A 16,369-nucleotide genomic window follows, 5' to 3' on the forward strand; every position below is an offset into this window, starting at 1 on the left:
GGGGAGGAGTGCTGATGTCTCAATAGTTTGTTGGTGACTGCATTCATTGAATTGGGACTATTCTGTGATGATGCGTTCCTCTCAGCCTGCCATTTGAAGTGGACAGAGGCATGTTCTATACTTGCAATTAGACACATCTGCTACTCCATTCAATACATTTTCCTTGTCAACAATCAGTTTCACAAACCACCAAAAATTGGGTTCCAAACCACTTGCGGGTCCTAACCCACAGTTTGGGAACAACTGTAATTCTACAGTTGGAAGGGTTGTAATTCTACCAACGCGCTGCTCAGCACAAGTAACTGTAGCATCCCTGACAAATAGCCATGAAGCCTCTGCTTGAAAACTTACAATGAGGAAGAGCCCACAGCTGCATGAGGCAGGCTGTTCCAGTGCTTCACAGAATGTTACTCTAGAGGCAGTTGTTTTGAATGAATAATTGCCTACACTAGAGGCAATTATTAATAATGATTAGCAACATGTTCACATAAAGCTTCATTTCTTTATAAGGTCTGAAGCATCTAACTCCGCCCAATGAATAAGAAAACATATTCAAAGGACAAACAATTTTGCATATTACAAAACCAATCAATGGATCATGAAAACTGACTTTACACTGGCTCCATGTTTGCAGGAACCATAGGAACTGTTGTGTATGGGTGTTAACTATATATAGCAATTGTTAACTATATATAGCCATTGTAGCACACCTGGCATAACTACTTCAAGAACTCAGGGATGTACACAACTTGTTCTTTAAAATTCTGGGAAACGAAACATAAAAGATAGTTTGCAATTGGAGTTTGAAATTGAAGAAAGACATTAAAAAGTTGTAAGTAATCTGTTTGCTTGCATGCCTGACTCAGTCCATATGTCTGGAATTAATCTTGTATGAGATATAAGTACAATGATCTGTGCATTCTTGGTACCAGAGTATTGTACTGTATGCATCAATTTGTTCAAAAATGTGTAACACTTTGCTATTTTCATAAGAGGTGAAATGTATATATGATGCACTCTTAAACAGGTGTCCTGGAAATAAATCTGATATGAAAACATTTTTCAAAAAATGTATGGATTTCTGAACTGTAAAAATACCTGATCCTAACTTCACTAAACCTTATGTGAAATCCATGGATAAAGTTTGCAACCACTGGCTGTACCACAGACACTGGTATGTGTATAGTCAGGACCAAAGGTCTCTCTTTTCTTTATCTTTCTTGCACTCTTACGTAATACCACACACACTGTTCTGATTCAGACTTCCTGCAAGCTATCTTCATAAAACAAAACCCACCTTATTTCTGTGAACTACCCATCTCACTATTCTATTGGATATACCACTTGTGCTTCCTTTCCTGAGAATTTATAAAATCTCTTCTCTGCAACTCTATTTGAAAACATTTTAAAAGTGATTAATATTGTAAGTTGCAAGGTCAAATTGATAATTTTAAAAAATAATCATTGGATTCCTTGATATTGGCAATATTTCACTATGCTGACCTGAGTTTAATCAGAGGTGAGGTGAGCATATTATCTTGTTGACCATTCTAAAATTTAACCTGTGCTATTACCCCTTAATGTCTTTTGGGGTATTATTGAGAAGAATACCTTCCTACAATACAATCTGAATGTAGAGAGTATATTCAAATTACATACATTCTAAAAAACAATTCACTTGTTCATGACAAAAAAACAATTCAATTCATGACAAAAAAAAGAAGTTATGAATATTTGCTCAATTTGTTTTACTATTTGCATACTAGTTACAGTGAAGCTCTGCAAGGCACCTAAGTCCTATGTTCCAATCAATGGAAATTATTCTCAGCCATTTCTCTCCTTGCTAGCATTCCAGCAGGCATTACCCATTTGAGCACAACCTGACAGTCATAAGTGCCTGGATTTTATTTTTTTTAATAAAGCAGAGATTCTCAGAAAGTTGAATTCCCAAATATTATATTTTGTGTTTCTTCTCCCTACACACAGCTCTGATAATATCCAATTCCTATTTCTTCTTGAATGCGTGTCCCCATTCAAAGTCTGTTTTTGTGCCTTGTCAAGGTTTGTGTGTATATCAAATAAGACAGTTTGAATTTACTATCATTATGTGTAGAATTAAGCTCATACGAACAATTCTAACTGTGCTCAGTATCACTCACTAGTTATATACATATAAACCCAAGAGTCTTATAGTCTAACAATGCCAATGATCAGTTATTGCCTTCTACAGTCAAATGTGTTAATTGTACATTTGTGCTAATATTTACATTGCACAACCTGTATTCTACCAAAGGTACATTTGCACAACACTGCCAATGGTACATTTTTTGGAACAGTTCCATGGGGCCTCCAGAATGAGATAAATGTCTGCAGAAAAAATTCAAGGTGTTTCCATACATCCTGAAACAGCAGTGTTGCATTATCGCATCTAAGATAAGCTAGATACTTTTTTTAGTACTGTTCATGGGGCTAACCTACAAATCCTTACATAAATCATAAAAATTAGCCTCATGCAAGAAAATCCCCCCAAAAACATTTTTTTTACTGATCACACAGGTCTAACTCTTCCAGATTTTGCAAAGTGGGGGTACCTCTTTGACTTTTGAGGACCCTGTGAATGTTGGCTCACCCTGTGGTTAGCTGGCCACCAATTCCATCAGTAACACCAACCTCAAGGAGGGGATGCTTCTTTGACCTCCAAGTACCCTGTGCACAGCTTGAGGGGAGAAAAACCTCATATTTTACATTGAACTGTCTGCTGCAATAGGTACCTCATCTGCTTTGCAGCCTCAGAACAGAAGCAGCAAAGAATCTATCATTACCATGTCACTTGCTGGAAAGACAAGTCTTCAGTAAGATGAGTCTTATGATAATCCCTGTACTTTGATAATCCCTGTACTCTGCTGGAAACCTAAGTTTTCAGTAGAAAAATTACTCAGGCTGGATTCCAATGCGCACACGCATGGGAATAAGTCCCAGTCAACTCAATGGGACTTACTTTTCAGTAGGTATGCCTAGGAATGTACTGTCAGCTTAGTAGTGTTGAGAAGGTCACCTGAAACTATGAATAGCTATTTTTTTTTCATCTGAATGACAGTAAACCTAGTAATCTAGGTCCCTGTAGGTCCCTAGTAGGTCCCTAGTAATCTGGGTCCCTCTGGGGAGAAGGGCGGGATAAAAATAAAGTTTTATTATTATTATTATTATTATTATTATCTCCATCTGACTGACTCAAGCTGATGCCTGAAACTTCAGCTGTGTTAGGATTATGTTCCACAGAGTGATATATGAATAAAACCCAGCAGAACTCCCCCCCCCCCAATCTGAGGAAGTTATGAAAAGTGACTGAGGGCCCAATCCAGAAGCGGAGATGGGTTGGCGCCAACTGTGTTGCGAAAGTGCTGTAAAGCACTTTCGTGCCATTGGAAGAGCAGGGAGTCTGGTGCACAGACGTGCACCGGCCTCTGAAAGCCAGCCCAAGTCCCAGTGGGTTGGTGCAAAGGTAAGCCCACGCCAGAGAGCGGGAGGAGGCTTTTCAGGGTGGGAAGGGCAGGTGGTAGGTGGGCCCATGGGAAGATGGCAGGTGAGCAACGGGTGGGGCCAGAATCCTAATTCTGTTCCCAGGCAGCCCAGGGCTGCTCAGATCTGCACCACCTCCTGAGATGGCACAGATCCGAGTAGCCCCATTGGTGTTACCCGACGTAAGGGAAGCGATTCCCCTTGCCCTGGGTTGAGCCACTTTCAGTCCCAAACCTGCTCTGGATGTGTGTCAGGCCAGCCGGCCTGCCTGGTCTAGGGCAGGTTAGGATTGGGCTGTGAATTTCTCTTTATAAAACTTTTGCTCAGTTGCTATGTTAGATGTGTTAGCGCAACACTGTGCTCCATAGCCAATTACAGGCATCAGGTGTAACTGAGGGGCTGCAAACAAAGAGGATTCTGAAGTCTAGCCCATCACCATAAACAATATGCCAAAGTTTCATTTTTTTAATCACCCTGGATGGGATGCCTTGCAAACAACTCGTGCCTCGGTTTCCCTAAAACAGCGATCTTTGTTCTCTGGGGGCATAAAATGGGGCGATCCCAACACTCTGGAAACTGTGCTGCAAAATCATTTCACCTCTCCACTTTCAACAGAAAAAAATTTTCTGAAAAATTGGTGGGGCAGTTTTTTTTGTATCCCACCTTTTACAAGCACCCTGTAATTTGGTTTTAGTACCATCTTTACACTTCAGTTACCAGAACTGAGCAGAAGTGGCCATGAATGGATATGACTACACAATCTTTTACCTCTAGAAAATGTTGTTCTATTGTAGGATCAGTACTTTTAAGATTTACACTACTCATTTCAGATTCCTAGCAGCCGACTATTACTCCACTTATTTGAGCATCAAACATCTCATGAATGATAGCTATGAAGCTCACAGGGAAAAGATGGACCATTTACAGCTCAACCCTATACAAAAGTTAAGTGTGGTCAAGCCCACTGAAATCAGTGTGTAAACAGAACTCTAATTAAGATTAGGCTGTTATTGTTTTTTTTTTTTCCTTCCTGTCTCACAGTGTTGTTGTGAGGCAAAAACAAGTCTCTACCCTTCTTGAGAAAGGCATGTACATATAAAGCTAAAAAAATTTTTTAATGCTGTTTTAAAAGTTCAACAGCTTAGAAGATGTCTTGCTACACTGAAGAGTACAATGTAATGAGACTAAACATTCCTTCAACCCATATTCTAGAGTCTGATTTCTATTTATAAAACCCTTCAACAAACAATGCATTCTATGTTTATTTTTACTCAATTTATTATGTCACTTCTCAAACTGAAGGATAAGATTTTCTTTTATTACAGAAATGCATAATTGGAACAAAACAAAAGGCTTTCAAGTTTTCTTTCTTCAGTGACAAAGAACTGATTTGAATCATTATGACAATTGTTTGCTAACTGAACAATGTTGACCACGAAGAACTTTATGAAATTACACTTTAATACATTGTAAAGTTTGTGTAATAAGTTGACTATCAGGAGATATACAATTCCCATTATATTTGAGAAACTGATTGTTGATCATATTGGCCATAATTTCTAAAGCTGACTTTTTGTTCTTTTTTTTTAGATAAGGTTCCAGAAGTAATTTTCAGTGTACCCAGTGGCCACAAATTCCTTATGTATGAGACTGTGAATTTGGAATTGAAGCAATTTAAAATCACACAGGGACTTTGTGGCCACCGTGTATAGTTCCCCATAACACAATGGGCTGTATCCTAAAGTCTTCTTCAGAAAACAGCCCTGATTTTGCAAGGGGGACATTTTCTTCCCTTGAAGCTCCCTGCACTCTTGAACACTTGTTCCTGACGATTGGGGAGACCCTCAACAGCAACTGTTCAGAGGGTAACAGCTATAGTGGAATGGGGAAACCAGTGAAAATTGCCCCCTCTTCTTTCTGCAAACAGGACTTCTTTTATTCATGGAAGATGACCTTAGGATAAAATTCTATCTTGTTGGTTATTTCATTTAGCTGTGCAAACATATACTATGTTTGTTCATAATCCTATTTAGTACCAGAAACCTACTTTTAACATACAACTCATATCTACTAAGCAATAGCATTTCATTTTATACAGTATTTAACTAGAGTTGCATTTAAGTATTACTGATTGGAGGAATCTCTTTCCAAACCTTGATGTCTTTAAAGAGACAAACTATTAACAGAATTAACACTTCCATTCCTTAATAATTAAAAGCTCTGAAACTTTTTTTTTCAGCATTTAAAAACATTTAAATAATCCCAATACATCTCTGATAAGACCTACCTTTACCTCTACATGTTTAAATAATATGAAACAGTTTTACAACAATGGGTTAAAAACATCATAACTAGAACAGTATTGTCTGCTATTACAAGAGAAGGAAAGAAGAGAAAGAGTGATTATAATTTGTACTGTTGTTGACTACACTTACTCCAACAGGATTTCTCTCAGTTCATGACAAGATTGAATAATTCTAGATAGTTGGCTGGTCAAATTCAAAACACTGTTTACCTGAAACATTTTCAGCCATTCCTGAAGTCCTGTGGGTGGCTGAATGGATGTAATTCGGCGCCGTTGCTGTCCTTGACCATTGGCTGCTCTCAGGTCTCCAAAAGTAGTAGGTGTGGCTGAGCAAGGTACAAGCCCAGTGGTACTAGGGCAGAAAAAAAGGCCAATGCAATTTACAATAATATTTAACTTTTAAGTAAACCATCCTATTAGCAGACACATTACTCTATAGAGCAAATCCAATTCTGAATTATTTAAGTAAATTTCATTATCATATGCACTGAACACTATCTCCCAATCTTGTCTGATCTCGGAAGCTAAGCAGGGTCAGGCCTGGTTAGTACTTGGATGGGAGACCGCCTGGGAATACCGGGTGCTGTAGGGTTATACCATAGTCTTTCGAGACTATGGTTGCCAACCATGCACAATTATATGCATTACTGAATCTCATGTCTTACAAATTCACCCTTCACTGTTTCAAGTCTATCTGTGATAGACACCTAGTAATAAGAATAAAATATTCAATATACAAAGTAACAAAACTTGAGAAAACAAAGTACAGCTTAACAAGCTGACCAACAGGGGGTGCTATACAGGAACAACTGGCTGGAATCTAAGAAAATTCCTTTAGATACATCATCCTATGGGACGTTATACTTTGTTTCTTGGAAGAACAGAATCGCATGTAAACAAAGAGGACAAACAAAATGACTGATCAGTAATTGCACTGGTTAAGAATTGTGTCTACCATTTACAATATGTATCAATGTACTATCTAGATATAATTACCTCCTATTTTGTGTGAGACACATTAGGAAATTAGCTCTAGAGTCAACTAAATCTGACCAATTGATGCACACTTGTTTTCATTATATACTTATAATTATTACTGTACCTTGTTCTAATTTATAACATTTGATTTAATGTGATTATTAATGACTATTGATAGATTGTTTTCTTTCATTGTTCCCCAGTTCTATTGAGCATAGTGCATATATACCAAAATTTTGAATATTAAAGAGCAATGGAGATTGATTGCAATGGAGTTTCCCTGCACCGCAGGTTCACTCTCTATCATCTCCAGTTAAAGGATTTCACCTAGAGAAAACCACTACTTGGAATCTTGGAGAGCCCTGCATGGACCAGTAGACATAACAGGGCTAGATGGATTAATATCACTCAGCATAACAATATAACTGACCATGCATAAGGCAACCTTTTATGTTCTGCAAATCCATTCTTTTATATGAAAATTTTTTATTTCTGGTTCTCTTTTATATGCAAAATCAATGAAATCATTTAGCCTATGACACCTTCTGATAAAACAACACATAAGAGGACAATTAAAACCCTTCAATTTTTGTTTACTGAAACTCAAGAAGGAGAGTGCATGTAAACAGTCCAAGGGAGAAAAGAAATGATACAAGCAGCCTACAAAGAGAGCTTGGGTGTTGGATCTTAGCAAAAGTACTGAATGGTGATTATAGATAAACTAAAAAACAAAATAATTCTCTAAAATGTCTTAGCTCACTGGCCTGAGCCATAACACACACCCCGATTGCCAAGTGAGATGGGTGAACTGGTCGTGCAAAGATTTTCTCAGGGAGAGTCAGACCAGAATGCATAGATGCAGCTTTAGGCCTGACCTTAAGTAACCTAAATCTATAGGAACACTTAACTGGATTGTTTATGAGAATGTGAGAATCTGTACCTATCCTTTGATATGTGCTTGGCTGCCCAATCAGTTAGCCCATGCCAGTCCCTGAAGGTGGGATGACCTACAGGCTATGGCAAGTGGTGAATTCAGATGAAAATGACAAGCAATTCACTGCTTGACAAGGGGTCTTTCTGCAGTGGTGCCAATTTCAAAGTGTCTCAGGGAACTCTCTTTTCCTGTTGAACTTTATGCTGAGAGCAATCACCACTGAAGGAAATGGTTCCAATATTTTTGCTAATTTTAAGTTGAGGGGTATTACTGACAGATTTCTGAATTTGCCAATGGAAGATATTTTTGTCACAATCTTCAAAAAAAGGTTCTTCCTGCAATGACAGGTGGTACAAAATGGTCCACCTAAGCACAGACTTCACAATACAGTGTGTTCTGTGTGAGTTCTTGTGAATATTTTGTAGCAAAACTGAAATCATTTGTAACACACACCAGTTAGGGAGAACTGATTTAACCACACAATTATAAACCAGCAGACCTGGGAACAGGTTAGCATTTTTTCTTTCAAAAAAAATTATATCATGCTGAACTTATAAATTTCATTGTAATTTACATAAAATAAATATATTTCAATTTATAAAGAATAATAATTCCAATCTTAAGATTATATGCAGGCAGCCTATGGAACCAAAGCAATCGGTTACAGCAAGAAAGTTTTACAGTGATGCTAATCTGAAAATGACGAAAAGCAGGACTGTATCTAGTTGTTATGGCAACTATAAAGCACTGAAGTTGAATTGTATGCATCCCTGATATCGAAATATCCAAGCAAAGGAAATTAAAGGGCAGCTAAATCGACCAGCCTGCCTCATGATAAATGGGTATCCCTTTAATTTACAAATGGAACTCTGTGCTGTAGAGTAGGTATTGTTCAATATGAGTAAGGAAGGAACTTCATGCTGTTGTGTGCAAGAATGTTGTGATTAACATCAAAGATTTGGTTGCTCCCATATTCAGACTGCTACATTAAAACTGATACATCTTGCAAATTTGCTCCATGCATTGCTATTAAAAGCTTCTGCAAATGCCAAAAAGTATTCATTCTACATTCTTAATGCAGAAGTAAGAGACTTTTAAATTTAAGTTGTTTCAAGTAACTAAGATATATGTTAATGTAGGCACTTCTGTTCTATGCTGTGAACATACAAGAAGCGCCTGTGCAGGAAGTACAGGATGGAGTGATACCTTAAACTAGTGGTCAGTTATTATATTGAATTACCTTGTATATTCTGAGACTTTGCAAGGTTTCTTTCCGAGTGAGAAAGAACGGACCTCTGAGCCATGGTCCAACTTTCTCTTCATCTGTAAAAATTGGAAAAGGAATAAAAAACTGTGTTAGCTTACCAGAACAATATAGGCCTATAATGGAGTAGGGTGATCATCTTTACCCAATGCCTAAATATTTTGCTTTAATATCACCAGGCAAAACACTGTATTGCATAACTTACAGCACAATCCTAGGCATGTCTACCCAGATGCAAGTCCCGTTTGTTCAATGGGGCTTACTGCCAGAAAACTGTGAATAGGATTGCAGCCTCATATTAACAAGAAAAATTATTCCAGTGACCTTTTGTATAACACTTTGCACCATAATCACTTGGCAACTAGACAACTCCTTGCTGCATTATGATTTGTTTCCACAATTTATTCATTTCAATTAATTATTCAATAATTCAGTTAGATAGATTTATTAAAATTAACTTTACCTATTCTCTGAACGTACACATAGAAAGCTAGCACATAATCAAGTACAAATACATCAAACAGAATGAGACACTGATAATCACTAAAAACTATAAATCAGAAACATTTTAAGGATAAGATATGGAAAACTACATTCCATTAAGTAGGTTGCTAAATTTTAAAAATGTTCCTGTTGGCAAGGATGCGTTTAAGACAACTAGCATTTTTGCAAAATGGCAAAAGGAAAAAAAAAACCTGATATTTAACATTCCATTGTCATCTACATGAAACTTAAAAAAAAATACGGATTTTTAAGTGCAAACTAGGCTTTCAAAATTGATAAAGGTCATGGCACCCAGTAAAGGATGCACCAGTCAACCAAGTCTGGTGATGGTTTTTAAAGCATATGCACTAAGTAATCTTCAGCTACACATTTTTAAAGGGAGGTCTATACCCAATAAAAATATACAGAAGATGAACTTTTTTGGTTTGACAAGGTGTAGCAGCAGTACTTCAACAACCCACTAGCTAAAACATGGGATATACATGCAATTCAGCCCATTTAAGTAATTGTCTTTACTGTAACTTTTACATACAATTAAAATACATAGCTTCCTACTGATTGCTGGCAACTCTTATCAAATGTACAGTGTCCTTTAAATGCAGGTGTTTTTCATTTATTTTGTTATATTGTGCAAGTTTACTGATACCAAAGATGCACAAAAAGCTTCCAAGATTTTAATGGCTGATGAAACAAACCTCTCCTCAATACTGTACTTATTCATACTTTGATGTTCATATAGTATGTTTTATTTTGAACAATGCCCCTTGAACTGTTACGGTTATCCAATTCACTTTAGCAATAAATGAAGAAGTCTTTTCTGGCAGTCAGCCTTATTTGCGTGTCCATGCCTCACACGGGACAAAACACAGCATGTTGCCATACAGAACCAAAAAGCCCAAAGCAAGACACAACCTTCCTCACTACAAATCTCTCTTTTTAAAGTAAGGCTGAGAATAATGGAGACCATGTTTTTATCCATGTTCAAGAATATGTTGGGGAAACCATTGGAAAACACTCCCCACATGTAGAAACTTGCAGCTTTAGGATGTGCATATTAGAAGCCTTTAACCTCTATTAAAAATTCAACTAATTTTCCCTAAGGAGATATCATGATATACTAACAGCTATTCTTCCATTCCCTCCGTGCAGTTATTTGTTTTTCTCAACAGAGAGGATATATAGGAAAAAATATAAGGCTAATTCTGACTTTGGGCACAACTTCATTTTCCCAAAAGGACAGAATACCTTCTCAACAACAGGCAAACCCTATACACTACTTGCCTATGGATATCACCAAACTCCTGTTTTCTCAGTATTTGTAGGAAACTTTTTCCATTCATTTTAAACCCAGTTTGTAAAAAAGGCAGACATTTAGTACTTGATGCTGTATCAAATACTTCAATACAGTTAGCGCTTTATCATGCTAAATAGAAGTTAATTTCCATCAGAACCTTGTAGTGCAAACGTCTGCATTTTTGTAGAGATTTTGGGAAATTCAAACACTTATTTCCTCAGAAACACTAAAATCCTATAGGAAAGTGTTAATTTTTTGGAACATTGTATCCTGCAGCATGTATTCTGCATTGCTATGGGGAGCACACCATATCACGGAAATATTTCAGAGCATCTTCAAAATGCCTCTGATATAAGCATGGCATGGAAACATTCGCATTATTTGCATTCAAAGCCATTTGGGCTAACAAAATGAAAATTAATACACCCCCGGAGCCACTATAAACATAAAGAATGTAGCTCTTATTAAAAATAAGCCTCAAGTGCTGAGCTGAATGTGAAGAGCCAGTTCAGCCAAAGGTAAATAGTCTGGATCTGCCTCCGGTTTCTCATGCAGATTCCTAAAATGAAAGGATTTCGCATCTCATTGAGCTTTTCATTATTTGCCTTTATTCAGCGTATAGCATGTTAAGCATCCAGCCACCCACCAAAATGAGAAGGGGGGTGGCAGTGGCAGAAGGAGATACTGCAGCCATCTCTGATGATACAGATTTTTCCTTCCTCAACACATACATACACACACGAGCTCACTCTAACGCATAGACAGGAAAGAAAAAACAGCCAGCAAATTACTTACTTTGTAAAAAATCATTTTTAAAGTGCCGTAGAAACCCATGTTTTCAGTATTTTTTCCCTTCAGCGAGTCTGTGCCCCCGTGTGTCCGGCTGCTTGGTAGTCTCTGACAATATAACCCTTTTTCAGGTAGGTATGTCACAGACTCTAATGTGGACATGCTCAGGCACGTCAGAAGAGGAAGATTAGGCAGCAGAACCAGCAACCAAACTCCACTGCGAACACAAATGCAGCTCAGTATCAAACAGCTTCTCCAGGCACACATACATACGTATAGCTTGTCTGAGAAGAACTTAAGGGAATAATGAGAGACGGGGGAAGATTATTGGAGGAGACTTTGCCCTGTCAAAGCCTTGCCTGAACAGATTCCTCCCTTAGCGGCACAGAGATCAGATTACATCTTCCCCAACGCTGCGAATGGTGCAGTCCAAGCTTCAGCAATGCAGGCTGCACATCAATTATATGGTGCTCAGCTCCAAGGAGCCTGTGAGCACACAGCATGGGAAGGACTTCAGCAGGAAATTAAACCATCCCCACGCCATCCTCCTGTCGGCCACTGGGCTTGGGGAGAGACTGGAGATCTGGCTCCTCAAGCCGGGGTAATGTATCTCCCCCATTTTAAACAAACAGCATAGCACTAGATAAGTCAGGCTTTCCAGCGGAAGCAAACAAGATCATTTCCACTAATTATAGCTATACTGTGGCCCTCAGGCAAAGTGACTGGACCTTGAGATGCTAATGCATCTAATAGGCACAAAAATTGCTTCATAAAAATGCAGTTAATTTTAAAATAATTTGAGCTATTTTCTTCAGCATATTTTTGGGCATATTTAACACTCAGTTGGATGATAAAATATACAGTATCTCCTATCAGGATTTAAATAGTAATTTCTTGACAGAAGCAAATTTTAAAGTTGCAGTTACAAAAATAACAGAACCAAAAAGGTATCTCATGAGGTTATCTAGTCCATCCTACATGGATGCAAGACGGATTAATCTTTGTTCCCCAGTTACTGTTAGCTATTTTTTTTAGAGAGTGTTATACCACAGCCTCTCATTATACCTTGATTCACTGCCCCATTCCTCTTTACCCACCCACAGAGAGCCTTAAGCTTTCATTTTTATTATTTTTTAATTTTTACTATTTAATTCCACTGCCTATGGCCCTGTTATGTTTAAAAGTATGAAATTCCCAATTAATACTTATTTGAAAAAAAACTACTAATTCAGATGGTCCATTTATCTGTTCCAAAAGGCAGATTCCCATGACTGTTTTTCTTCCACCACTGGGTGATCTTGTTCAGTCATTTCTTGGGATGATCGTGCAAGAGGTACAACATGATGAATACCATCAAGTGTTTCCAAATTTGTGAGGGGTCAAGTTTAAGTGATCACTATCACATAAACCAGATCTACCTGGATCTCTCTAGAAAACAACTGGGGGTGGGTGGGGAAAATCACATCAAAGTGGTAGAAAAGCAGCTGAACCTTAAAATGCAGTTTCTAAATATATAAACACAAAATATCAGCCGAAGCCTGTTAAGCCAAGTGGAACTGTCACATGTTTTCAACATGATACTCCTGCTACTGCTAATACATTGCAGAACGGCATTTGTGTGGAAGTATGCTCACATTTTCCCCAGATGGCACTTCTACCATGAACAGTGTGTTCCCTTTATGCCTTCTATTATAATACAAAACATATTAGCAAGTTTCCAAGTTGTTAATTTCTCCCTCTTGTCCCACAATCCACTATCTTTCAATCTTGACTAAGGCCTGTTTTCCACATTTTTCTTCTCAAAAATGAATTCCTGACTACCAATGTATGTATGATGTCATAGTACATAAACTGTGGTTTTCCTCACTAAATACATTCAAGAAGCTTCCCAGAAAGGATTAGGTCCTAACCATTTCACACTGGCAAAAATTGTATTTGTAGATATGCACACTATTTAGGAATGATACTAAAGAGATGGCGCTTGTGGGCATAAAAATATTCACCATCTGAAGCAGACTCACAACAGTCAAACCTGGTAAAAAAAAAAGAAGACAACAAACCCTCTCTTTTTTGGTAGTCATACACGACTGTGTATGTTTGGGCACATGCATCTCAGAGCTGTGGCACAACCAGGGTTTTCAAACATATATACTGGGTGTATATGCACATTTCAAGCATTTGTTGTGGGAAATACTGGTCTAACAACTTTAATGTGTAGAGCTATCCTTGCATATGGAGTGAGATACTTATAGTGTGAGTTTCTGTGAGCAAGTTGACAATCTTACATTGGATTAAAGTTTTCTGGGGGCCAATTTCAACTTGCAGAATGTAGGGAGTTTACATCAGACTAGTTGGTCCAGAGACTAGTTGTATCTATCAGACCTTGGACAGAACTCACACATTTTAAGAAAGCAGAATACAACGACTGCCAAAATAAAAGTCTTCACCTCGCCACAGTGGAAAGTAGATGAGAAATGGCTAAAATAGGTGAGACTTGTAAGACATGTCTCTCATCTAGGTAAAGAAACTCTCCCATCACTTCAAATGTTTTATAATAAACAACCAAGTGGTGATTTTGATCAGGACTACAGCATGGCAGAAAGGGCTTAACCCTTTTGCCATATGAAAAAAATCATTGCTCATCATAGCTGTTCCCCTGGCTAAGTGTTGGTGGCAGGAAGCTCACTGGGAAAACAGTCTCTCCCGCCATCCACATATGCGCCCCCCCCCACACTGCAGTCCTAAGTCAAACTGGAGGCAATCAACTTGTAAAAGGACAGGAGACCAGTAATTGGATCTCCAGTGTCTTGTCCAGGTTTGCTCTTGAGTTACCAGCAAAGGAGTCAATCCTCTAAGTCAAGCCCTTCCATCTTCCTAGCTGTCATGGTGAGAATAGATTAGTGAAAGAGTTTTATATACCAGAAGTACTAAGGTATGCTCCTGGTGTTTCTGGATACAACGTTCAAGGGGTAGAGCTAGAAAAAAAACATGCCTGAGACAGCACAGAGCTATGGCAAATCAGAGTAGCTGCAACGGAGCTCAATGGACTAAACACCTTACTCAAGACATGGCAGCTATTTAAACTTTGTAGGCAATGAGATACAGCTCTCTGTAGGAAACATATTTGCATACAGAAAGTCCATGATTAAAAGCCTAGCATCTCCCATGAAAGCATCAGAAAGAACAAAAGTAAGAACTATGAAGACAAGTTTTTATGACCAGATGAAATGGTAAAACTGTGTCTCTCCATTGCATGACTTCAGGTGAAAGTTCACTTAACAGAATGCACCCCATAAAATAGATCCCTTAATGTAAAAAATCTAACATGTAAGGAATAAGACTAGGCTAGAAATCATCTCTGTCATCTAGGAGTCCATGTGCAGAGATGGCTGTCATTTTGACTGGTGCCCCGCCTGCTCCTCGCAATATCTACTTCAGATCTGAGAGCTGGGTGTCATATGCCTAGTTGTTGCAAACAGGAAATGAGGCGGTAAGTTGTGTGTCTGCCATCTGGACTGTACCACTTCAGATTGTAGGTGGGAACTTGCATATTTGAAAATTCACCTATTAAATAAATATTTTGGTATCCCCTCCTCAATGCCTCCTATTATCGCCAATTATAGCACACAGCTTCAGCACCCTGCCTCAGCCCTACAGTGCTGAGCCTACCAGAGAAAGAACACAGTGGGCTAGCACAGGGCACCCATTTTTATCACAAGTTCTAACTCTGTTTAAAACAGACAAGAAGATAATATACCTGAATCCCTTGAGCTTGATTATATAATATGCAATTATGTTTAGGTTTCACTGTCTCATTTTCTTATGAACAAAATAGGTGACAATTCAGAGAAAAGTTAGGGAAACACCTACATGGCATTCAATTTACTACCTGCCTAGTTGTAAAGAAGGCAAATTATTATCCCCATTTTACAGAGGAAACTGAAATACACAGATTAATTCACATATTAAAGTAACATGGTTTATGGCAAGAGCAACTTTATTTAAAAACAGAGACAGTAAATCAAGTATGAACAGGAATCAGTGGTGGTGGTGGTGAAGAGTTAAAGCAGAATACTGTGAGATGTTACTGAAGACGGTAGGCTCCCCCAAGCTGCAGCCTGAATAACTGCACAATCATTTTATGTCTATATACAATCCTTTCTTAGAGGCACTGCAAAATAGCTTATTAAATTCAACAGCAGAGTTCTTCTGTAAATCTTAAGGCTAATTGTCTAGGTTTTAGTCTTTTTAAAAAAGTTCTCTATGCCAAACTAAAGTAGAACCAAACCTCTAAAATGTGAAGCTGTATTATTATTATTAAGTATCGTTGCAGACAACCAAGACCCCCAGCTAGTTCTTATTTAATTGTTCTTCCTCACTGGGATCCCTTGCTAACGCGACTGTTGCCAATAGTGATGAAATTGAAAAACCAAAAATTCTCCAGGGAGATTGTATACTCATAGCTGCAATGACGTTCACCTGGTCTTCTCTATGAAGTGAATCCTGAGTTCAGTAAGCATTTTTTTAAAAGAATTAAAGATTCAAAAGTAGCTGAATTTCCATCAAACTGGCATTTGTCAAGATAGAGATGGTCAAGTCAGCCTTCAAAATGAAATGTAAAATAAGTATTAAAATTCTCTGAACTGTGTACTGTTTTGGTACAAAATATGCAAGATCACCAAGTACATGTTGAGCCTACTTATCCACAATTTTTATGTCCACAGGTATGGCTCAACACGGGGACCCCAAACCTGTGTTGAGCCAGTCCACCTGTGCTCTGGT

At 38.1% G+C, this 16,369-nt stretch overlaps 1 protein-coding gene across 4 annotated transcripts in view; it reads right to left on the minus strand.

Moving 5' to 3' along the window:
* The window catches only part of FBXW7 (F-box and WD repeat domain containing 7), a 164,063-nt gene that overhangs the window by 32,013 nt on the left and 115,681 nt on the right, over positions 1–16,369 (minus strand). For 3 of the 4 annotated variants that reach the window (XM_066632092.1, XM_066632091.1, XM_066632094.1), the window contains 2 exons: positions 8,977–9,059; positions 6,035–6,176 (listed from right to left, as the gene is read on the minus strand). In XM_066632092.1, coding sequence (XP_066488189.1) covers positions 6,035–6,176; positions 8,977–9,059 — 225 coding nt within the window. Of the gene's footprint in view, positions 1–6,034; positions 6,177–8,976; positions 9,060–11,593; positions 11,855–16,369 lie in introns of those variants that run through there. The other variant, XM_066632093.1, reaches the window with a different exon arrangement.

Source organism: Tiliqua scincoides, chromosome 6, assembly GCF_035046505.1.
Source record: "Tiliqua scincoides isolate rTilSci1 chromosome 6, rTilSci1.hap2, whole genome shotgun sequence".
Lineage (NCBI taxonomy): Eukaryota > Metazoa > Chordata > Lepidosauria > Squamata > Scincidae > Tiliqua > Tiliqua scincoides.